This window comes from Elephantulus edwardii, unplaced genomic scaffold (assembly GCF_000299155.1).
Source record: "Elephantulus edwardii isolate Elephantulus edwardi_28Jun2011 unplaced genomic scaffold, EleEdw1.0 scaffold00003, whole genome shotgun sequence".
Classification (NCBI taxonomy): Eukaryota; Metazoa; Chordata; class Mammalia; order Macroscelidea; family Macroscelididae; genus Elephantulus; species Elephantulus edwardii.
The window spans coordinates 6,741,827-6,767,594 of NW_006399753.1; the positions used below are offsets into that span (position 1 = coordinate 6,741,827).

The following is a 25,768-nucleotide window of genomic DNA, read 5'->3' on the forward strand; positions in this document are numbered from 1 at the left end:
TTATTTTAAGAGCAGTTTTTTTTAAAACGAGATTTGGTTTTGCGGCGGCGTTTTTAAGCATGCCACTCAAGCAGCCGGCTCCCGTTTGGATTCTTTAAACGGCATTTAAATCTACGGTGGGTAGAGAATGGTACATTTCATTTTATACCAGATTTTAAAAGAAGCTGTACAATGTTTAGTGTGACCCTTTTATGCCAGGCGTTGTTAAGGTGACTTCTTGCCCTGTTTACCACTATTTAGGAAGGCCTTTTTAAATAAGAAAAACATGAGACTGTTAGCTCACACACACAAAATTTCTTTCAAAAGTTTATTTAGTATCAAGCAAGAAGAGACTTTGCTTAACACTACAGAACATTTCAAGACTTGAGTTACAAAAGAAGACCACATTATTTGCACTTGAAATTGGTTTCCCTTTTTACGCATGTTGGCAAGAGAGAGAAAAAAGAGAATAAACTAGCATATGGCTGAAAGGTAAAATAACTAAGCTCTATGGAAACCTTTAAAATGAACGGTGAGGCTTATGTTAGAAGGATGGATTTACATATTTAGTAAACCTAGTTGTTTGGTTTAACACTAGTTAATCAAAGTTATGTTTTCCTTTTGATGACCTATTTTTCATATACAGACTAGAAATAACAAAATTTTACATGTCTTTTTTTTTCTGCCCGGTTGACGTTTCAACAAAGTAGTTTAAATTCCATCCATTCAATCGTTTTAAGCATTCTGATTTATTAAAAAGAGATTGTTCATAGAAAAAAATTACTTTGAACAGTACACAGGACTGGTGGAGATTGGCTATTTCACATCAGACAGTACACTCAGTATCTGCTGTAGGGCTGGTCTCTGTAGACCCCCTTCGCCGTCCTCGAGGAAGGGGCCTTGTGTCTCGAGTTAGTCCACTCTTCCTGTCCTAAAACAAGGAAAACGAATGACAATTAGATCCCGCCACCGAGCCCGTGGGCTTCACCATCAGCCGCTATCAGCCCAGAGTCTAACGCAACCCAGTGCTCCGTGCCATATCGAAGATGTTTAACCTTGATGTGGAGCAAAAGGCAAATAAAACAAAAACAAGGCAAGTGTATTTACTTCTAAAAACTTACAAACACAATGGAAAATGATGGTCTCCCTGGCAAAACCTAACTGCAAAGGAAGGGAAAAAAAATGATCTGGGAGCTTGGAGGGTGAGAGCACGCAAAGAGCCTACCTGGCAGTGATGTGAGCCTGGTGCAAAACACAAAGACTGTGCTTATGAATGGGAAGGGATCCCATGGGAGGGAAGAATGGATCTTTGAGGGTAAAGGAGACCAAAGCCAGGAGACAGAGTGGGGACGGATGATTGGGAGAGAAATGCAGGTCCTTTCAAAGACAGATGCCAAGTGTTCAGGGGCGGAAGCTCACCCTCAGTAACACTTACTAAGAAGTGAACCTAAGGTGCGAAGTCAAATGCCATTTGTCGGGAAGCCTGGCATCTGGACAATGGCCTTTCAGGACAAGCCCACCCCGGCCTCCCCATCAGCCCTGGCCCACGGCCAGCTCCGCAGTGCCTTGCCAGTGGGCCAGCCAGCCAATGGTTAACATCCTGCTGCAGCACAGAACAATTTAACAGCCCTGTCCACAGAGACCAATTTAGAGAGCTGTGAAGGGAAACGCTTCAAATGACCTCTTCTTTTGATACAAACATGCAATCAACGTCATTCCCTCAAGCTAACTTGCATCAATTTAAGTAGACAGCATTCAGCAAACCAATGTGTTTCTCTTAAGTGTCTGTTAGGACCGAAAGGAAAAAAGAAAAAAGTTGCAGCCATGGCAACTTTGGGGCAGGGACTGAGGGGGGAGCGGGGAGGGGGGTGTGATAGAACAAAGCTTACTTCAAAGTAAACGGAAAATGGCTTTTCAGTTATGTTCAGAGAAATGTCATAACACCCATTAAGCAGGTTCCGGCTTCGCTTGCACTGGGTCCAAAGGATAGATGGAGGCTTCAGGAGAAGCTTCTAGTACTCTGAGCTCTGTGGCCTGCGGTAAAGGCACTCTACATGCTCATTATGTGGCTACGACCAATTCTTTTAATTAAACTCGTCCTCCTGCGTAAGGAGATTCGGAAAAGGAACCCCTGCGCCTGGACCCTCTGCAGTAAGGGAGGTTCTGGTGCACATCTGCCAGGCTTGGGGCTCCTGTCACCTGACTCTGAGGATGGATGGACACATGAAGGTGGGGTGGGGGTGGGGGGCTTTCAGAACTGCTGTCTCAAGCACTTCAGTGCCTTCCGTCTGGAAGCGAGAACACTCCAGAAAGACCCCCGCTCCCGGTGTCTGCCACATGGCACCGTTCCAGAATCCACACATCAGCACGTGGCAATCAACCCAAACAGAAGACTCAAGCCCAGACTCTGAATTCATCCAGTTTTCCGTAAGCCTTTCATTTTCTTGTAATATTAAATGTGAATATTAAAAGAACTGCTGACAACAGACAGATGCTCACAAGTGAGTGGAGTGGTTTCGCAGCTGAAATGTCTTCATAAAGCTCCCCTCCCACTCGGCCCCCTGACCTTCCTGTGACCACTCCCCTCTCCACTCGGGGTTCCCCCTGACCTTCCTGTGACCGTCTCCCCTCTCCACTCGGGGTTTCCCCTGACCTTCCTGTGACCATCTCCCCTCTCCACTCGGGGTTCCCTCTGACCTTCCTGTGACCGTCTCCCCTCTCCACTCGGGGTTTCCCCTGACCTTCCTGTGACCATCTCCCCTCTCCACTCAGGGTTCCCTCTGACCTTCCTATGGCCATCTCCCCTCTCCATTCGGGGCTCCCCCTGACCTTCCTGTGGCCATCTCACCTCCACTCAGACCCCTGACCTTCCTGTGTCCGTCTCCCCTCTCCACTCGGGGTTCCCCCTGACCTTTCTGTGTCCGGCTCCCCTCTCCCCTTGGGGTTCCCCCTGACCTTCCTGTGGCCATCTCACCTCCATACAGCCCCCTGACCTTCCTGTAGCCGTCTCCCCTCTCCCCTTGGGGTTCCCCCTGACCTTCCTGTGGCCTCTCCCTTCTCCACTCTGGGTTCTCCCTGACTTTCCTATGGCCATCTCCCCTCCATTCAGGGTTCCTTCCGGAAAGCACTCACCATAGGAATCATATGTCCCCTCACTGAGTCCATGTCCATAATCATAGTAATCAGTACCACTGTGTGAAAACAACAACACAGACACACAAAAGGGGGGGGGAGAGAGAGGTCAGCGTTAGAACAGCGTGGTTTCTGAGTTCAAATCCCAATCAATGGCCTACTCTGCAATTTCCAAACTACAAACAGTGGTCAGCACGGACACGCCAGAACCCCAAACACAGAAAGCTGAGGGTTTGGATCATCAAAGACACTTGCTTGCCGAGTCTCTGGACACAGCTGTCACTGAGCCCACGCCGACTCACAGCGTCCTGGAGGACGCCACAGGCCTGCCCGGGGGTTCCTGCAGCTGCAGATCTGAATGGAGGCAGACCACCACACCTTCCTCCTGGGCAGCAGCCCAATACTGACCCCACTGTGCCACTAGGACCCCTTCTCTAGAGTCCCAAGTTTTAATGAGTGTGTCTGACACCTTGACCACAAAACTGTCCACAAAACGCTATCAGTGACCACTGGGTGGGTTTCCGCGAAGGCCCTGGAGACCAGGGGTCTGAGGGCAGGGTGACCCGATGTCGGCGGTGTGCAGAGACCTGGGCCTGGCCCAGCCACGGCACAGGGGATGGGGCAGTAGACAAGGAGGGAGTGCTACCCCCTCGGCCCACCAGAAGGAAAGCTTATCAAGGGGAACACGGCCGTTCTTTCACCCGTACCCACTGGAGGGCCTGACACTACAGAAGTTCACCTCATGTTAAAGACAACACAGCACAGGAGGAGATGGTCTACTTCCTCAGCACTATCCCATTCCAACCAGGATGCGGCGAAGGGAACAAGGCTCAGCACCAAAGGCTTCATGTAACAGGAAAGCAGGTGGGTGGGCCTGGGCCGTGGCAGCATGGTGCCAGCAGGGCGTTCAGGTCCCGCGGGCACAGCTGCCTTCTCATACACAGCACCTGGGGGCTGACAGGAGGTGGGCAGGGAAGCTGCCACTCCACAGATTAACAGTAGGACAGGCCACAGCGCATGGATAGGGGTACACAACTCTACAGGCTCAGCTCTGAGGGGAAAACACCCTCATCCAACATCAATCCAAAAACCTCACTGCTGTCACGTAAGTTACTAGTCACAGCAACCCATCAAGCTTCTGAGGTTGTAGATCTTCACCTGACACTGGTGTACGAGAACCCGTGACCCCTCAGTTAACAGCCATCCACACGTGGAACACACTATGCCACCAGAGTGCCTCAAACCTAGTAGGGGTGCACAAGTGCGTGTACACACATAAACACACTCTCTCTCTCTCTCTCTGTGTGTGTGTGTGTGTGTGTGTGTGTGTGTATAATGTTATATGAACATCCAAGAAAGCCCATTCATTCACTTTCTCACATGACTCAATTTTGTCATATTGCATTGAGTGAATCTGTCCCCATGGACCTCTCTATAGTAATAAAAATCAAAGACTTTAAGCACTAAGAAACCCTTGACATCAACTCATGTACATGTGTAAGCTGGACACTGAAGAAGGAAGACTGTGGAACTGGTGCCTTTGAAATATGCTGTTAGCGAAGAGGACTGAATATAGTAGCCTGGAAGGAGGAGTGGCATCCACTTCCATAATAGCTTGCCTCCAGAAACCGTATGAACCTGGAGAGAGGAAGAAAGGCACCCAAGTGTAGAGGACTCTCCTTCATAGGGTCGCTATGAGTCGCCTGCAACTCGGCGGCACTTAACAACAACAATAACAACAATATAGTACCAGAGAAGTAAGCAAATATTGGAAGCCGCACAGTCTTCTCCCCCACTGGAGGACGGGGGACTTTGTCACATGTAATGTGGACATGTGATCCGGAGGCACCAATACCTAGAAATGACGTTATACCTGGTAAGCAGAGGGCCAGGGAGAAAAAAAGAAGACACCAACTCAATGGACTGACACAGCAACTACCAATATCAGCTCAAGCGTGGTAGTGAGCACAGACAGGGCATCGGACCAGCCGGCGCTGTGTTCGGCCATGTACATGGCTGTGAACGGTGAGGACCTCTTCAGTGGCAGAAAAGCAACTTTCTTCACGAGACTGCTAACTCAAAGTATCATGAAGATAAACACCCACGCTTCTCCAACCTCATGCCATAAAGCTAGATGTTTCTAATAAAAATGGAAAACACTGTCATTCAGCTGTTTAACATCTTAGAAAGAGACACGGTGAGTAAGGCAGTCCCTGCTGAGAACGTCTACAGCACCCGGCCGCTGAGAGCCATGAAGAAGCAGCACCACCACCCCTGGGCTAGACAGAACTGTGTCTCCCTGTTACAGGAAGAGGTACTGGAGGGACGAGGACTAGACAGAACTGTGCCCCCCTGTGACAGGAAGAGGTACTGGAGAGACGAGGACTAGACAGAACTGTGCCCCCCTGTTACAGGTAGAGGTAAGTACTGGAGGGGCAAGGGCTAGACAGAACTGTGCCCCATTACAGGTAGAGGTGCTGGAAGGACAAGGGCTACACAGAACTGTGCCCCCCTGTTACAGGTAGAGGTGCTGGAGGGGCAAGGGCTAGAACTGTAACCACCTGTTATAGGTAGAGGTGCTGGAGGGGCAAGGGCTATACAGAACTGTCCTCCACTGTTACAGGTAGAGGTGCTGGAGGGGCAAGGGGTTCAGACTTGCTGAGACCCCACAGAGAACAGTGGAGCTGATATTAGGATGCAAGGCCGCACTGGCTGGTCATCCCCACCTGGCTCTCCCTGTCTAAAGTGCACCAGAAACTGGCCATCAAGCCCAGGGGCTGCCCAGCAGGAGGGCGAGGTGACTGAGAAGGGGGCGTGGAGAAGGCACAGAGTGGGCAAGACAAAATGTGCTTCCACCCCACCCACACATTGGCTCTCCTTCAAGTCTGTCCTCTTCTCTCTTCCTGTCCATATCCAGGGAGCACCGCTTCCTCAGAGAACCTGTCCACCTGCCCAGGACCAGGTGGTCTCTTTTCCTTCTCTTGTCCACCCCGAATGGGCTCTTGTTACTAGGTCTGAGTGACTGAATACTGAATAGCAGTGACACAGGCTGAGGAGACAGTGCACCAGAGCATCCTCGGATGGAGGACGGACCCTCCTCCATGAGCAAAATTCAGGTCAGCCTCTGCTCCAGACTGGTCATGCCCTCACAGGTTAATGACACACAGTCACTAACTGGTCAGACCATGAGCCATCTAAGCTGTCCAGAACGGGATGTGCTCTTTCAAGTGTCACCAGTGAAGGGAACAGTCACCCTACATGTGATTCCTCAGGAGAAGTCATGAGAAGCCATTCTCCAAGCTAGGTAATTACTAAAAATCACCTCCCTCAAAGTGAGGGCAGGAACCCCTAGACAACTCAGAAGAAGGGAGCAGAGTGTGAGAGGAGCGGAGCTTTTGAGAACTGTCACCTGTTGTGCTGCGGGCATCTCTGTGTCTGTGACCTTGCCATCCTTGCTGGGCGCTGACCAGCCAGTTCTGAACACACCTCTCCTGAACAGCACGTAACAACAACAACACCTACTTTATGAATGAGCTGAATAGTAGTGAACATCAGCTACAGACTAGGAAACCATGGGGCTGGCAAGACTCAGCATTTAAAACAAAAACCCAAAGGGAAAAAAACCTCAAAGAACTGGGGTGAAGAATGTTTCCCAGTGAACATGAGGATAAAAGGCAGCATAATTTGGTCTGGTAATAGCGTGGTGATAAGACAATCTTAGCTTTGACAAATGACAACACTAAACTGACATCTGCTATCATTTCTCCTGTTTCTGATTACTTCTTGCGAGACTGTGAGCAGACTGGGGAGCATGGACAGCTGAGCCCCACTCTCGAGCCTGTCAGCCCCATGTCACCTGAATTCATGGCATTTCATTTCAGGTAGCTCAAATGTCTATTAACCAAAGACGTGCCCCATTTTCCAAGGAGAAACAAAAATATAACTGATGGCAAAGGGAAGGAACCCTCAAACCCTCTGTGTTTACAGACACAACTCACAGCCCTGAAAACAGGGAAGGAAAGACATTGACCGATCCTGTGGGGGGTGACGAGGACCATTCTTTCACAGATTAGGAGCAGATTTGTGTCCTGAGGAGTCTGTCTCCCCAGACCTTCCACCCTCTCCATGCACCACCTCCTTGACTGCAATCAAACCCAGCTAAAGAATTCGGCAGAAACCCCACCTTCCCAGAGATTCCAGACCCCATCAACCCACGTCAGGAAATGGCCCATCACTGGGAGGAGGTGTCCTCTCCTGACAAGACCAGAGGCAAGCTGCTGTGCTGTGGCCAAGTCCAGATCTCCTGGGGCATCTCAGCAAGGCTCACGGGGACAGTCCTCCCGCCTGGGGAAGCTTGGTTTCTGTGCCCGCTCCAGTCCTGCCCACAGCATCCGTCACCTGAGAGACACTGTCCACCTCCTTCCAGCAGAATTAGAATGGAGGTCTCTCCAGGGAAGAGTTTGGGCATTTTCAACATTGATATCCCCAACCTTCCTCAGAAAAACTGTTCAGCAAATATTTGTGAACCACATTAAGAAAGGGTCGCTATGAGTCACAAACGACTCGACGGCACATAACAACAACAACAACAACAACATTAAGAAAGGAATTCTAACACCGCTGGTGAAAAACCATGGGCATAGGCACAAGTAACAAAACACAGGTGATCCCTGACCCTCGGGGCTGCTCTAACAGTACGTGGCTGGACGGTCAGCTATGACTAGTCGGTTTTGACTTGATAACAATGAGTGAGTTGACCTAAAAGATCCAGGCCACTGCTGTGTGAGGTGTATAACAAGACGGTTGTTGTTGATTGCCTTCGAGTCGAGCATGACTCATAGTGACCCTATGAAGAGAAGGCCTGAAGCCCCTCTACAACCATCGACACTTATCAAAGTTCACAGTGTTTCTGGAGGCGTGCTATTTAGGAAGTGGATGCCACTCCTGCTTCCACCTAACAAGATACTGAATGAATAACGTGCTGTGCCGTCTCCTTACCAGCACCACCCTGCAGGGCAGTTCTACAATGCAGATACTATTCTATACCCTTTGCTGCTACTGTTAAGAGTCATCACAGCAACCACAAATCATAGTGACCCTATGGACCAATGGAGGTAAGCCCTGCCCTATTCCAGTGCCACCCTCATCATCTTTGACACACTGAGTCCGCTGACACAGTCATGGTTTCAGCCCATCTCAGGGAGGCTCTTCCTCTCCTTTGCTGACCTTCCGCCTTGCCAAGCATGATGCCCTTTTCCCAAAGACTGGCCTTTCCTAACAACATGCCCAAAGTATGTGACATGAAGTTTCACTGTCCTTGCCTCCAAGGGAACACCCTGGCTGCAGCTTTTCTACGACTTTATGTATAAGGAAAGGAAGTTGCATAACTCCCCACACATGAACAGACAAGAACCAGCCCTGCGTGGCTTGTAACCAGCCCTGCCTGCTGGCCTGCTGGGTCCTTGTTCCACACCTGGCTGCCTCTTCCTCAGCTGTACTGCTAGGAAGAAACATGTGCTGACCTGGAGGTCAACACAAGGATCACGGCAGTGGCAGCCGTCGCCAAGTGGACTAGGACTTCAAAGCTCGTCTCACGTAAGAACGCCATTGGTGACGCCGTAAAAACCACTACTTTTATGAAATCTCAAGAATCAAGTACATAAATCTTTACTATTCTGCACACGGAATGAAAAACAAGGTAAAGCTCTTCTGCTGTGCAGTGAATCACTGAAACGGTCTCAGAGAAAACACCTGGCCGATCAATCACATGCAAACCAGACCCAAGACTCTTCTCACCGAGCATCTTCAGTAGAACGGAGGCGTAGCAGGCACACAGGTTATCAGGAACCGTGCTTGTGCCTCGGACACACCCACAGAAAACTCACTACTGTGGAGTCCAGCACAACTCACAGCAACCACTACTCACAGCAACCCCTTAACAGGTTTCCAAGGCTGCAAATATTTACAGGAAGAGAATGCACGTCTTTCTCTCACACAATTGATGGATATAAACAACCGACCAGAGAGCTGCCTGATGTATTACTCCCAACCCCACCAGAACTCCTTTCTCTCAAAAATTCTCGTAAAAATCCGGGTAGCCTAACAGGTAGTAAGTCACACTGCCAACTCAAAGGCAGGTGGTTTGAATCCACTGACTACTCAGATTTGGACACCTGACAATGTTTTAAAAACTGTAAAGGGGAACAAACCCCACAAAAGACATGAATGAAATATAATGTAAAGAGTGTAGAAAACAAAGTTTGAACACATGCATAAAATACATTGTATATGAATCATAAAAATACTAATTAAAAAAAGAAATGAAATGAGCCTATCACTTAAAAAAAACTGACAATATTTTTATTTTTTTTACACCAATGACAAAATCTAAGCTTTTAAGAGAATGTTGGAATTTTAGAAAATCCATCCTTGTCATCACAAACTGACAGGAGGCCAAGAGTTGAACACTTTGCTCTTTCCAGATGAGCTCAGTGGTGACAGCAGGGAATAAGAGCAAACATAATTTTTCTACTGCTTAATAAAATGTCTGTCTTAATTTGGGAGCTCTGCTTCAGTACAGCATCAGACAGACAAGTATTGTATCCAAACGAGCAGATACCAGAGAAGAAAACATATACAAATCTAAGCTATTAAGAGCAGTAACATGCAAAGACACTTCCCCAACACAAAAAAATGTCTGTGTTTTATCAACTATGAAAAGACATTTGACAGCAAGGATCACAACAAATTGTGGCTAACACTGATAGGAACGGGAATGCCAGAACTAGACCAGGAAGCCATTGTCCAAACAGAGCAAGGGAACACTGCATAGTTTAAAATCAAGAAAGGAGTGTTAGATTTTATCTTTGTCCATAACTTGGCAATCTATATCTAGAACAGATCATCCAGGAGAATGGACTTGATGAAAAAGAGTGTAGCATCAAGATCAGAGGAAGACTAAAAACAACCCAGGTTATGCAGATGACACAACTTTGCTTTCCCAAACTGAGGAGGACCTGAAGCATCTGCTGCAGAAGGTCAAAGGCTTCAGCCTTCAATACGGATTGCATGTCAACATCAGGAAAACAAAGATCCTCGCCAGTGTGAGGATACTGGCAGCATCATGATAGACGGAGAAAAGACTGAGGTTGTTAACAATTTAATCTTGCTGAGGTCCACAATCTTGGATTTAGCAACTCTTGGCACTAGCAATCAGGAAATCAAATGATAAGTTGCTTTGAAAAAGTCTACTGTTAAGGACCTCACTAAAGTGCAAAGCAGCATTGATATCAGTCTAGAGACTAAGATGTGCCTGATCCAAACCAATCCAGCTGGATGATGACTGAGGGTGACCGAAGAAGATCAATGCCTTCGAGTTACGGTGCTGGACAAGAACACTGAACATATCATGGACTGCGAAGGCAACAAACAAGTCTGTCCTGGACAGGGTGAAAATCAGGTTGTTTATTGGAGGCAAAACATTTTAAGCTCTATCTCATATACTTTGGATATGTTGCCAGGAGGGACCACTCCTTGGAGAAGGACATTATGCTTGGAAAAGTAGAGACCCTGTGCAGGCAGGAGAGGAAGAACCTGAACGAGATGCATTGACAGTGACTGTGGCAATGGGGTCATGTGTGGAAGAGACAGTGAAGCTGGCTTAGAATAAGACCTGTTAATCACAGGGTTGCTGAGTTGTAGGTGACTCAATGACACATAACAACAATAATAAAATGTAACAGCAAGGGATATGTGATATTACAACACATGGAAACACACATAAGCCAGTAGTTCACAATGATCCATATGCCAGCACCAGATGACACGTAAGCAAACGCTCCATCAAGTGCAAGACAGGGCATTTTACATGAATAGAGTTCACAAGGCAATTAACCTTTGACAACCCACCACTGTTAGGGTGTTAGTGTAGCTGTTAGGTCCAGCCGGAGATGCAACAGAACTGAGCACTGTCGTGTCCTGCGCCACCCTCACGAGCTCCAGCACGCTCAAGGTCATTGCTGTAGCCATGCTCAAGTTCACTGTAGTCTTCCTATGAATCCAGCTCATTGAAGGGCTTCCTCTTTTGCTGTTCCTCTGCCTTGGAAAGGTCAAGAGTGCTTGATAATCTTTTCAGATAATAAGAAGATTGAGGATAATTAGTCCTTGCTATTACTGAAGAAAAATTTTTGAGTTGTAGTGTTAAAGGAAAGTGCTGAATATGTCATATAACAAAGACTTCCAAAAGAATAAACAAGTGTGACTTCGAGGACGTGCAACCAGAGTGCTCCTCAGAGGCAAGGTGGTGAAATGTCATCTCACATTCTTTGAGCATGTGGACATGAAAGACCAACCCTTAGAAAAGCCGGGAGAGGTAGATGAACAGCAGAAGAGGAAGCCCTTCAATGAGCTGGATTCACACGAGGACTACAACAGCACCTTCCCAGGGGCCAGTCTGATGTCACGCTCTCTACTTCCGGTAGGAAAACCTTTCCTGGCGATGCCAAAGCCACCTCCCTGGAGGAGGTTCTGACTCAGTGACCTTCCTTTGGGTTTCTGACAAGTCTGCATATTTTTCTCCCCAAAAGTAGCTGGTCGATTTGAACTCTGACCTTTTGTTTAGCAGTGCAATACCCTGAACACTACGCCACCAGCTCCTTCGAGTGATGACAGTCAACTCGAAAACAGCTACAATCACTACTGTTAGGTGCCCTCAAGTCACCTCCACCTTGTCGCAGCCCTGTGCACAGCAAAACCAACCCCTCACAACCCTGCCCATCCTATGTGTGCTGTGGGTGCGCCCACTGCGGTTGTCACTGTGTCACTGTCATCTCCTCGAGGGTCTCCCTCTACTCTAAGAAGCCATGAGGTCTTTCCAAAGGGTTGTCTGCTCCTGACACCATAACCAAGGTGCACGCCACGAAGCCTCGTCATCTTCTCTCCAACGAGCACTCTGACGCACTTCTCCCAAGACAGATCTTCTCGCTCTTGGTAGTCCGTGATATGCTCGATACAATAACTATTAGTGGTGATTTAATATTTACAAAGGACTCTAATATTGCAATTTTATCCAACTTTCAGTAATGTACTCAATTATTAACTCACTCACTCACTCACTCACTCACTCACTCACTCTGAGATTCCAGGCCAGACCTGACTTTTGACTCACATTTCAAAAACTAACACTAATTCTAACAATGAATCCCTGCTTAGAAATAACATGTAAAATGAAGAATTAAAGTTTTGTATCATGGGACACACGCAAATGGATTCATAGTTTAGAACTTAATTTTCTAGCAAGAATTTTTTTTAGAAAATATTTCTAGCACCATGATATGCCAATATAAGACATTTTAATGAGGCTTCCATGCATGAAGTACTGGAAGTGCTCGGGGGACGTGATAGAACAGAGACTTGAGAAACCAAGCTGACTTTGGCAGAGGTACTGAGAGAGTCCCTGCACTAACAGAGTCCCCGCAGACCGAGAGGAAAAGAGGGGAGATCAATCCTCCAGGGAGAAACTGGGTTTACAGACTTCACGTCAGAAGTATACAAAAGAAAAAAAAAGCTATACAAAGCCAAGCATGGCTGACAGAGAAGAAGGAAGAAGGCTGGGTCACTGGCTTGTGGTCTGCCTTTCTATCTGTGACCGCCAAGTTCAAGTGCACCATGTGCCAAGCCATGACTCTGGGCACTGCCCTCCATGGCTCTTCTGGCAGTGTTCAAAATAGTCTCTCACCAATTTATGAGCCAGTTTACAACATTTCACTGGGTCATTTGTTAATCCGCATCTTGTTGTCACAGCCAACCCTCCCATCTGCCACGCTAAGGCATGTTTCGGGGGAGATTTCTGGTAGACACATTTGATATCTGGACTTGAAATCCACAGTTAAGATGATTCTTTATAAAAACACAGTAGGCTGGAGGGATGTGAAAGAATCGAGCTGGCAGGAAATCTCATGGGACTTTTCCTGGGATTGCCAGCATCCTGTGGGACAGCACTGGGCTACCACAGAGTTTTCAGGGCTTCTGGAAAAAATGGGGCTCGCTAATTTACATATCACATTCTACAGGCTCAATCTCAAAATATACAGAATTAAACCAGGTAACATATTGCCATCATTTTTAAACTCAATGTGAAGAAGCTGAGATAAGAATACATAGGCTCTGTGATCACAGACGTGGAGGAAGATTGTCCCGTGAACGGGTGCTGTCTCATGCACGGTGCTCGGTGACACAACAACAACAACAACAACAACAACATCTGCATGGTGAGTGTGTACTCAAAAAGGACGCGAATCAGGCCCTTGGTAAAATGTGTTCCATAAAGTTCCAAGGATTAGTGTCAGTGAACAGGTCAAAATGCTTTTCAAATCTTTAAGATACCTTCTTGCAATTCTATCAGTTACAACAGAGAGGTTGTAACGTCTCTATGACTTAATTTTGTCTGTTTCCTTTATATTGTCCCATTTCTTTTTAACTTTTTGCATTGTTACTGTGTGTGGACATCCGTAACATCGCCACTGTCTTTTGATAAACGGATGGCCATTGTTGTCATTACTGCTATTTCTAGCTGTGTTCTTTATTCTGAAGTCTTCAATTTCACTGGAAATTTCACTAGCCACATTGACCTGTAGGACATACAACATGCATTGCGTCTCATGTCCATTCTGTCACCTTTCAGCTACCTGTAAAAGTAAAGTGTGTTTCTTGTAAACAATATGTAGCCAGTTTTAAGTTCTGTATTCAATCAACATAAGCCCTACAGATCTGAGACATTTGACCCACCAGGATCTAACCCACTAGGATCCACAAGGGCTGCATGAGGTCCCTAGGAGGGTGGGGCCAGCCCACAAGTGACTTTTCAGGAAGGCTGCTGTATTACTTTTTAAAGGTTGCAATATGAATCTCTTAAGTTTTAAAAGTTTACCTTCAAGAAATGCTTCATACATTCTAAGAACTTTCAAAAGTACACTGATGTCACCACCTCCCTATCTTTTGTGCTATTTTCAAATTTTCCTTTTATATAGACAATAAGGAAGCTAAAGAGGCCACATTAAATTATCACCACTTTTATTTCCAACAGCTTCTAATTACATTTCTATTTTTCTATTGTTGTTGGGTACTGTAGAGTCAGAACTGTCCCACAGGTGACCCTTGTGCAGGTTTTCAGAGGCAGTTAATCACCTGGGAGGAGATTGCCCATCCTCCTGTGGAGCATCTGGTGGCCTTGAACTGCGTGCTCTGGGGACTGCAGCTCAGCTTCTTGCCACTAGGCCATCCAGCCACTCATGTTTTCCATTACATTTTACATTTGATAGTTTTGCTGTGGTTGGGTGATTTTGAGTCAACTATGACTTGTAACAATCCTATGAACAACAGCTCTGAACCCTGTCCTATCCTGTACTGTCCTCATCTCCTCAGAGAGACACAGCTGAGGCCACTGCTTCAGTCACTGTGTCAATCCATCTCATTGAGGATCTTCCTCTCTTAAGCTGATCTGAACTGACTGAACGGTGCCTAACCCAACCTAATCTAGGAGCTACAGACGTGACTTCTCTCCGAAGTCAGTAATGGGCACAACATTTCTCATCACATTAGACTTTCAGTGGTACCTGGGATCTCATATGGTTTCCATTCAAGAAATAAAATACATGTCCCATCCTTGGATATTATCAATACAAATGAAAATACATACATAGGTCATATATCTGATCAGTACCAGTCTAAGTATTGACATAAAAAGCTTCCCTGACAGGAAGGCGGTCTCCAAGTGTAAAGAAGGCTGATTCTCAACTGTCTAAGGGAGGTCACTGGAGGACGGAAGGTTGGAACAAGGACCACAGTCTCCTACCTGGGAGAACAGGGAAGGAGAGAGGGTCAGAGAACACCTGGCAGAGGAAGAACGGCAGACCCTGGCCTGCACTCTGCCCTAAGAAACTTTGCAAGGATTGAAACACACACAAAAAGTGCACTGCCTTGTTTGTAGCATTTTGGAAAAGTCTCGAATATTGCATATAGTTGGTATAAAGACAAGTAAATGACCACATGCCTTCTGAAGGTATATGTGGCTGAAATCATGACTAAAGACATGACATTTATCCTCACAATATGATGGTTAGGGATCGTTAAATATGCAATCATGCCAAGTGTAGACAGCCACCAGTGAGGCATTCGGTGTAAGGCTAGAATGAGCGAGGTGAGTAAGACAAGACCAGAGAAAGGATCAGGGCATGGTTCCAAAAGGCCTGCTACTGTGACGGCTCTGCCTGGAGCCCTGGCCTGGCTACACTCCTTTCCACGATTTTACGAATTCAGAGCAGGTGCCGGCTATAATGTTACACCTGACACACTTACGAAGCTGTCAAGGAGAAACACTATTTCTCCTCCAGAACCCCCTTGTTTTCCAAACTGCACACATGTTCTTCATTCCTCCAAGATCATAAACTTAAGCACAGACAGGTTAAGTAACTGCTCATGACCCTCCTCAGAGCCAGTGGGAGGGCTGCGATTCAACTGCAGGGTCTCCAAGCTCACGCTCAGCCCAAGTGCACTGCCTTCTGTGGTGGATTCTAACCCGCTGAGAGCCTCCAGGGTGGAGCAGACCTCCCCACAGGGCTTCCAGGCACGCAGATCCTTACGGAAGCCCACTCCCTCACCTTTCTCTCCCAGAACACCTGACGGTGTAACCACCAACCTTCTGATTTACAGCCAATTTCTCTGCACCACCAGGGCTCCCTTGCTAAGCTCCAGATATGTAAAATACTCCTCGTTCTCAGTAGAAAAGTCTTGATACAGCTTTAGTCAAGGCAGCATTTTACCTACAGGGTTATCGTCAAATTAATAGGGGGTTTTCCTCATCTCTACAAAGTCTGCACACTGTTGTTGTATACCATCGTGTAAGTGCTCAGAGGCAATAAACTGTATGGGAGGAAACAGTAATCATTCTTCAGTGGAGCAGCTGGTGGGTTTGAACCATGTACTTTTGGGTTGGCAGTGCAACTCTTTACCATTAAGCCACTAGAGTCGCCCATGCTACGTGTGTGTATTTATATATGTGTATTATCCATAGATGATTTTATACCACATCTCTCCAAACTTCATCAGTGTAAGACCACAACCAAAACTTTCTCCTAATTTTTCCATAGGAATTGCACTGATTAGACAAAAAATCACTCCCATTTTGTAATTCATAAAAAATATAAATGTATATAAGCGTATACTTACTTCAAGTCAAGTATATTGTTTAAATATATTCTTGTTGTTGTTTATTTACTCCAGTTGAGCACAACTCATAGCGACCCTATGAACAAAAGGCTTGAAGTCCCTCTACAATCATCGACATTTATCAAAGTTCATAGAGTTTCCGCAGACATGTTATTTAGGAAGTGGATGCCACTGTGGTTTTAGTAAAAGTTAATAATCAATACCTTATTTTTCTATGCAAATGTCTATCTTTTGATCTCTTTCAGAACAGTCAACAAAAATACCAAAATAAGATACAACCAACAAAGCAACATTCTATTACTGCTTAAACTTCCCTTTGCACAGCTACTTTGGACCTCACTTTTTCCATCTATAAAATGGGGTAATAAGAGGTTCTGTGTGTGGTAAAGTACCTCCTTCCATACTGGGTTCCATTCACTGATCACCAACTATGGACTTTATACCTGTTACTGCAGCTGTCAGAGACCTCTCCAAAGTACTGAGGAGCAATGATGTCAGTCTGGAGACTAAGGTGTGCCTGATACAGGCCATGGTCTTTGCACTTACTTGCTATGCATCAGAGAGCCGGACAATGACGATGACAGAAGGAGAACTGATGCCTTGGAGCTATGGTGCTAGAGAAGAGTACTGAATATACCATGGACTGCTAGGGGAACAAACAAGTTCGTCCTGGAGAAGGTGAAGCCAGCCTGCTCCTTGGAGGCAAGGATTCTGAAGCTTCGTCTGACACACTTTGGGCATGTTGCAAGGCGGGATCAGTCCTTGGAGAGGGACGCCATGCTTGGGAGGGTGGAGGGACAGAACAGGAAAGGAAGACCCTTGATGAGATGGATTGATTTTATCACTGGGGTAATGGGGATAGGTGTGTCTGAGACAGTAAGATTGGCAAGGGATAGAGCAGGGTTTAGGGTTGTTGTACACAGGGTCGTTATGAGTAGCAGGTGACTCGACGACACATAACAACAACAACTGTAACCACTTTCTTAGACATGCCAAGTGTTAACAACATTTCACAGAGAAATGAGACTCAAAACAAGTAACCTGACAAAAATCACACATCTAAGAAGTGCTGACACTATGTCAAATCCATGTCTGAGTTTTTAGAACCTCTGGACGTTATTAAAGCCAGCCATCTCATTTCAGAAAATAGGAATGCCACAATATCTCTAGCCTTCCCATTCACTCAGAAGGGGGAGATGAGGGGATGTGCATGTACAATCTTTTAAAAAAGTTCTTTAAAAATCACTAAAAGTGTCTTTGAAGTGAGAAAGACCCACTGAATAGGTGCTGATTGGAATCCTCCAAAATCCTCAAGGACCCCACACTTCCTGGAGCCACGACCACTGGTAAACCCCTCAGATTACTGCCTGGGGATCATCTCAGAAGCTTAACATATCTTCAAACATCATCTAAAAACCAGGCAATAGCTTAACTGGCGAAAAAGCAAAACATGCCTTGAGCACCATGCTCTTTGAAAAACTATGGCCTCGTGGTAAGGAGGTGTGCTGCAATCCTGAAGGCAGGCTTAAGTTTAAATCCACCAGATGCTCCCCAGAAGGACGGCAAAACTCCTCTTGAGCAATTATCTGCCTCTGAAAACCCACTGGAGGGTCAGCTATGGGCCAGTTCTGACATGACGGTGCACACAACAAAGGATCAGAGCGGCAACACCAATTGGAAAGGCCAGGCTGGACGCTGGGAGGGGGCAGTGACTTTGTGGTAACGGGGTAGGAAAGGCTCAGAAAAGGGGAGTGAGAATGGTCACACAGCTCGAGCAACATAACTCATGTCACTGGTTTGTACACAGTTGCTGTTGTCAGGTGTCATCGACTCCAGTATGACTCACATATCAACCCTCCGAACAACAGATCTGAACCCTGTCCTGTCCTGTGCCACCCTCATCGGTGACAACGCTCAAGCCACTGCAGCAATCCATCTGCGCGAGGGTTGAACTGGCACGTTTTAAACCAACAACAAAATTTATGTTATTTTTTTTAGAAGGCAACAGAAACAGAAAGAACTTGGAGGCCTGCTAAGCCACCTTCCCGCTCTTTAACATCCCTGTCACACAGGCCACATTTCAGGCAGGAGCCTCCCTCCCTGGTCTGTTTACTCTCGGCAGCATCTGTCCCGGCTACGAATGGGTGATCATAAGCACTGCTCGAGTCTTCGCGACGCTATTAAGCAGATGGCAGTGCTAAACCCGAATGATGTAGTACATCTCCCTGCTGGACCCTGTTTCCATCGACGACCGTACTCTACAACTCTGTGGTGATAAATGGCAGGCAGTCTCTCCAACATTAGCTAGTGAGGCGACAGTGACAGCTGATGGACGGCCCCTAGCAAGCCTGTGCCCTGGCACTGCATCTCCACACGCGGCAGGTCCTGTAGGGAGACTTCACGTGGTGAAGGCAGGTGCCGGCAGCCTTAATACACATGGAAGTGCTTCTCTTACTAAATGACTTCAAGTTAAGCAAAGCCAAAACAACCCCCCAGGTAGGAGTGAAAACAGCACCAAGTACAAGCCTCACTGTCATTTACTAGCTGTGTAAAAGGAGCCCTGGCAGTGGAGTGCATAAAGTGAGGTGCTAGTAAGGTCGGTGGTTCAAATCCACCAGATGGATTCTGGATTCTGGAAAGATTTACAGCCTCTGAAACACAGTGTTGTTGCTGTGTACTATTGAGTTGGAACCGACCCATAACTGACCCTCCAGTGGGCTTTCAGAGGCAGTAAATCACATAGGAAGAGACTGCCTATCCTCCCTGGAGCAGCTGGTGGAGTTGAATATTATACCTTTTGGGAATGCAGTACAGATTCTTACCACTAGGCCAGCAGAGCTCCCTTAAACACAACGTTGTTGTTATGTGCCGTTGAGATGCTTGAGACTCATAGTAACCATATATACAATAGCTCTGAGCCCTGTTCTATTCTGAGCCAATCTCACTGTCTCTGACACAACTACCTCTATGAGCCCAGTTACTGTGTTAATTCATCACATTTGGGGTCTTTCTCTCCTGCACTGTCCCTCCACCTTTCTGAGCAAAGTAATGTGAGGAGGAGCTTCAAAATCTTTGCCTTCAAGAAGCAGACTGGTTTCACACTCTCTGGGTTAGATCTGCTTGTTCTCTTGGCAGGCCATGACATGTTCAATTCTCTTCTCCAGCACCATAACTTAAAGGCATCTATTCTTATTCTATCATCCTTATTCATTGTCCAGCTCTCTGATACATAGCAAGTAACTGAGAAGATCATGGATTAGATCAGGCGCACCTTAGTTTTCAGACTGAAATCATTGCTCTCCATTACTCTGGAGAGGTCCCTGACAGCAGACTTTGCCAATGCAATTTGCCTGTTGATTTCCTGGCTATTGGTACCAAGAGTGTGGATGGTGGTGCCAAGCAAGCTGAAACTGCCAACAATCTCAATCTCTTTACCATCTATCATGATGCTGCCAATTTGCCCAGCAGTGAGAATCTTTGTTTTCTTGATGTTGACCTCCAGTTCTTATTGAAAGTTGCATTCCTTGACCTTCTGCAGCAAGTGCTTCAGTTCCTCCTTGATTTCAGTAAGCAAGGTTATGTCATCTGCATAGCAGATTGTTGATGAGTCTTCCTCCGATCATGATGCCATACTCCTCCTCATAATGCCCTGCTTCCTGAATGATCTGTTCCACATACAGATTGAAAAGGTATGGAGATAGGATGCAGCCCTGATGTACACCTTTCCTGATGTGAACCATACAGAGTTTCCTTGTTCTGTTCTGATGACTGCCTCCCAGTCCAAGTATAGGTTTCACAAGAGCACATTCAGGTGTTCTGGGACTGCCATTCTTCTCAAGGTTAGGGTTGCTATAACTCAGAATTGCCCTGAGGACAGCCTTTTTTGTTTTTGCGGTGTGTGTGTGTGTGTGTGTGTCTTCGCTCGAGTACAAGTTTTCAGAACATCATTTCCTTATATGTAAAATTAAGGGCTAAAAGTCATAAAGGATTTTGGTGACCTGACCTGTACAGAACACTGCTGCTCTTCCCAAGGCCTGGCCTCTCTACCAGTGTGTACCCACCAGCAGTCTCACAGGAGAAAGATGAGCAGTCTCCTCTTAGGAGATGTCCAGCCTTGGAAATCGGAAGAAGGGTCAGCTGTGGGTCAGTTTCTGCTTGATGGGTTAGAGATCTTAGGGATTCATGGAAAATGAAATTAACAGGTGTCAGAGCACCAAACAGGAGAATAAATGTTCGTGAGAAATTTATTCTTTTACAGTTTGTTAACGACATGGACATGCTTTTCTCTTTATTAGCTTAATTCCAAGGTGTTTCCTGATGGGGCTATGAAGCTTGTTAGATTCTCTTCAATCTGGTCCAGCTACCAAGTTTATTAGAATGACCTTGTAACTCTAGGTATGGTTAATGAATTTATCAAAGCAAGCCAACTTGTTAGTCTTTCAAAAGTCTAAATCAACTAACCCTATTTCAAAAAGAGTAGTTTCCAAGACTGTAGTTGATGGGTGCCCTGAGGATGGCCTGACCCCCCCCAAGTGACACCATGAACTGCAGGCCGAGCCCTTGCCAGGCCCTGTGCCACCCACACCATTTCTGCTGTGCTTCACGCACTGCTGCAACCACTGTGCCTTTCCATCTCAACCAGGGCTCTCCTCTTTCCACTTACTGATACTTATTTCCTCTTACAGATACTTAAACTGTTTAACACGTACAACTTACGTATCTGTAAGAGGGTTTTCACCCTCTCATTAAGGAACACTGTTACATCTTAAGTCAGTCATACTGTACAAAGTGAAAATTCCAGATTATTTTCAGACCTCTGCGTAAACTCTGGACAAGACACTACTGGACACAGAAAGGTAAAACTGGCAGCAGGTGCCACATAAAATGAATTAGAAGGGCATGTGGCAACACAACTTTTAGTCTTGCTACTTGCCCTGGGAAGGGAGGTCCGGTGGCCTAGCGGGAAGGAATTTCCCTGCCAATGCAAAGGCACAATGTTCAAATCCACCAGCTGCTCTCTGGGAGAAAGATGGGTAGTCTCCTTTTGTGCGACTTACTGCTTCTGATTCAATGGTTTACAACACCACTTGCCCTGGGCTTAGCATCTGCGCAGCTCAAGAGCTCACTGGTGGTTGTGGTCACCCTGCCTGTTGTGATGCCCACTGTACCAATGCCATCCAGTCTGCTCTGACTCACACCAACCCAGCAGAACCGAGTACAGCTGCCGCAGAGGGTTTCTGAGGCTGAAATCTTTACGGGAGCAGGCTACCACACCCGTCTTCTGATTAACAGCCAAGCGCCTTCGTCTATGCGCCCCCAGGGCTCCTATGCCTATGTGAATGAACTGGCTTTACATGTTGCTTTGTTACAAGTTGATAACATAATTTTTAACATTTTTCTTGGCTAATGGTTTTGAGCCAAACAAAAACACAGGCTTAAGTATTTTTCAGGGAAAAAATGAAAAATGTCTCTTCTATGCTTCATTTCCTTACATGTCAATCTCTACCTGTGGTTAAAGAACTTTCCAGCTAACTGAGGTTGACGGCAGGGATGTATGAGCTGCCCCAGGAGAGAAAAGACCTGGTGAGCGGTTCCTGGAAAGCCATTGGGGCGTGGTGTTTAGCTGACGTAGACTCATGGTGGCCTCACGGGACAGAGTGTGGAACCACTTTGTTGGACGCTGCAGGCTGACATCTATGTAGGAGCAGAACACTTGTTCTTTTCTGCCACTGAGCAGCTGGTGGGCTCGAACCCCTGACCTGTTCATGCAGTGGAGCACTTAGCCATTGCAGCACCAGCCCTGGAAATCCCACAGGGCAGCTGTTCTCCAAGGTCACTGTGACCTTGAATGGACTTGATGCCACACAATGATGACAAAGGATCAGTATGAACCCACGGAGACCATGGATTAAAGCACAGAGATAGCCAAGGGCCAGACTTCACTGGTCTTCTCAAAGTGGCAGCTGTAATCGGAATTCCTTTTTCAGGAATTTAAAGTATTCACACACACACACACACACACACACACACACACACACACGAGCTCTTTAAAAGTTAAAATGAAATATACACTTCAAAGCACAGTCTAAACTACAAAGGGCTGTGGCGTACGACAAGCCTAAATCCACTCAGAGACCGTATCATTTTATTACGCAGCCATCCACACACCTTTGGAGGCCATTAACACATTTCTGAGGCCTGTGTTGCTCTATTCACTGTATGATCACTACAGGAACCAAATACTTCTTTGGAGGATTTACAATTATCTAGAAATACAGACCAAACTATGACAACTGCTATTAGGATAGTAAGTAAGACAGCACCTGCACTGATTCAGTTGAGGCGACAGGGGAACTCATTTACTTCTGAGTGGGTTCTGGGACTCTGACCTTGGAGGCAGTGAAAGGGGAGTCACTTCTGCACATCCTGGGTCCCTAGGCGCTGGGCCAATGGGCCCCTGCCCTTTTCCAGTGCTTAGATCTCTGCAGAGCAGCCCTGGTGGTGTGGTGGTTAGTCTCTGCCTAGTCGGAGATCTGGCTGTTCCTGGGAAGAACCCAGATTACAACCTGGGAAACCCAAGGGCCCTCTAGATTCTGTCTCACAGGGTCACAGTGTTTCCACTGGTTTTTAAATAGCTATTTAGAAACAGTGTACCCATAGGAAGGAAACAAAAACAACTTTTCAGGAAATGTGTACTAGGGAAATTGTAATATTGTAGAGTTGTGTTCCTATTTCCCTTCACAGTTAATTGTGCCCACAGCTGGCTTCTTACTCAATGTATGAAGGTAGATAAACAGTGCTTTTGTCTCTCAATAACAGCACGATGGAGGTCAGTACAAAAACCAGGGGAGAAATGTTCTCTCTGAATAAGCCTAATTTTAATACAACATACCTGAAAAGTTAGATGGGGGGAAATCCCTAATTTATAAAATGTCAGAGCAACTACATTCTGCAACAAAACCAGTGTCATCAGATGTCTGTGGCTTCCAGAGGTAAGCATTCATTACTGAAAAGGATCTACACAGCCTTCTAGAGTCTAGTGGCTGTGTGATCCACGCTGTTCCATGCTGGTTCTGTTTTCTACTCGCTGTGCCGGCTCTCAGCCCACCATGAGTACTAGTGCATCCTTGTAAAGGAGCCCACCTTTCTCCTGCTTAGTACAGAGCCTCCACTGCTGTGGTCCTGACGGACCCACCTGTCCACCTGCTCCTCTGAGCCAGGCCTGTGGGAGACACGAAGCCTCACTCAAGCTCAGTAACTACTGGGGCCCCCTCAGAACCCACAGGGGCACAGGGCTGAGAGATCTGGGTCTCTTAGCCCCCACAGCAGAGAGCAGACAGTGGAGGGCAGAGCCCCTCTAGCCTGTTCCCGTTTCTTAACTTGCAGGTGGAGGACCTTCAAAAGCAGAAGCCAGAGACTACAGATGCTATAAATTCAACTTCAGAGACGCCCAATTCAGGTGATTCCATGGTTCAGCACTGCTTTCTGTCCCTTCGCTTGCAGGGAAGATCTGCATTAGCACCTGTTTCACCAACAGGAAGAAACCTGAAGCCGACTGTCACGTTCATGAAGAAAGGTGCAGAGTAGGACAGAGTTCAGCGGCAGGGTGCAGGGACCCCAGGTGTCCCTGGGAAGAATGCCTTGTGTTTTGGCTCCAAGCCTCCATCCCTCAGAACAGCCTGGCCTCTGCCACTTTCACAGTGGGACAGGGTTCAGTGTCAGAGTGCAGGGACCCCAGGTGTCCCCAGGAAGGACGCCTTGTGTGTTGGCTCCAAGCCTCCATCCCTCAGAACGGCCTGGCCTCTGCCTTTCACAACTCAGTACTCAGACCTCTTAGGTTTTACGCTATTCAGTGTGAGCTGGTGGGCTCCATTTTTGGTCTAAGAACTTCCCAAAATGTTCCCACATAAATGAACGGTGACCACTCCTTTGTGTTACAGCAGAGCCTTACCAGGCACGCTCTCCTTCGGGGCAGCAGGGGCCTGTAACGTGTCTGAAGCCACATGGCCAGTTAGTGGCAAAGCTGTGGTCTGAACACGGGCCTCCCAGCCCTGACCATTATGGAAGGAGTCCCTGGACATTCATGATAAAACGTCTAAGCCAGGAAGCAAATATGTTCCTGAGGCTGCTACGGAAGTGTATGTACACAGCTCCACAATGGTTAAGCAGTTGGCCTATGACCACAAGGTTGTTGGTTTGATGCCATCAACTGCTTCCCAGGAGAGAGAGTGAGCCCTGGCCCAGAGACCACAGAGCTGGAAACCTGAAGGGGCAGGTCCACTCGGTCCTTCCTGTAAAGTCATGTGAGTGGGAACCGACGTGAGGGCGTGTCTGTGTAACGTGTGGCAGCCCTCGCATATCAGTATTTACAGCACGTTGCTGTTAATGTGCCATCGAGTCGGACCGACCCACAGCTCCGGCCTCCAGTGGATTTTCAGAGGCCACTGACCACACAGGAGGAGATGCTTATCTTCTCCTGTGGAGCAGACGATGGCTCCAAACCACAGGCCTTCAGGACTGTGGTGCAGCTTCTTACCACTAGGCCACCAGCGCTCCCCGAAACACACAAAATACAAACTACAGAAGAATGACATTTCACACAAAAGTCCACATTGACACCCTCTTATGTGTTCACCCTACCCAGGGCATCACTGAGTCACACACCGCTGTGCTGGGGTGACAGGGACAGACAAGAGGCAGGAACTTGTAACTGTGCCCGATGGGGCAGACATGAAGGACGAGCCACACTGGGCACGGACCACCCGGGAGGAATAAACTATCCTCAAATAAGATAATGAGACCCAATCTCACACACTTCGTGCCTGTTACCCGCCTGGAGGGACCAGTCCCTCAAGAGACAGCCTGCTGGGTAAGGTCAGCAGAGGAAGTGGAAGGGCCTTCCCAACGAGATGGACTAGCGCAGAGGCTGCATGACTGGACTCCAGCACAGCGGAGACTGTTGGATGCCGTGTCGTGGGCAGGAATGGGCATCAGTGTCGGTGTGGGCACTGGGCGCTGGGTAGGACTTGATGAAACTGAACAAGTGGCCATGTTCTTTTTTAAGGAGAAGAGGTGACATGAATTTTAGTAATATGTTATTCTTTTTTTTTTTTTTTAGATTTCTTCAGTGTGTATTTCTTTTTTTTTCTATAATTGTATTTTATTAATTTTCATAAACATTTACAGAGATTTTGGGTTTCCATTTATTCTTTGAAATCTGGTGTACAGTTTGCACTTCCAGGGCTTCTCAATTTGTACCTCTGCACTGCAAGTGCCCAGTCACCACACTAAAGAGGCCAGGGGCCATCGCACCGGCCACCGTATCGTTCAGGTCACCACATGGGCCAGGTGCTGTCTCACTCTCTACCATGCTGTCCAGTCATTGCCACGTGGGCCAACAGCTGCCACACTAGCCACTACCCTGTCCAGAGAT

At 47.0% G+C, this 25,768-nt stretch overlaps 1 protein-coding gene across 1 annotated transcript in view; it reads right to left on the minus strand.

Annotated features, from left to right (window-relative positions):
- Window positions 1–293: 293 nt before the first annotated feature.
- Window positions 294–25,768, minus strand: part of KHDRBS3 (KH domain containing, RNA binding, signal transduction associated 3) — a 159,895-nt gene continuing 134,420 nt past the window's right edge. Inside the window, exons 8-9 of the mRNA XM_006879269.1 lie at window positions 3,112–3,170; window positions 294–910 (exon numbers count right to left, since the gene is read on the minus strand). Coding sequence (XP_006879331.1) covers window positions 819–910; window positions 3,112–3,170 — 151 coding nt within the window. The 3' untranslated portion in view covers window positions 294–818. The remainder of the gene's footprint in view (window positions 911–3,111; window positions 3,171–25,768) is intronic.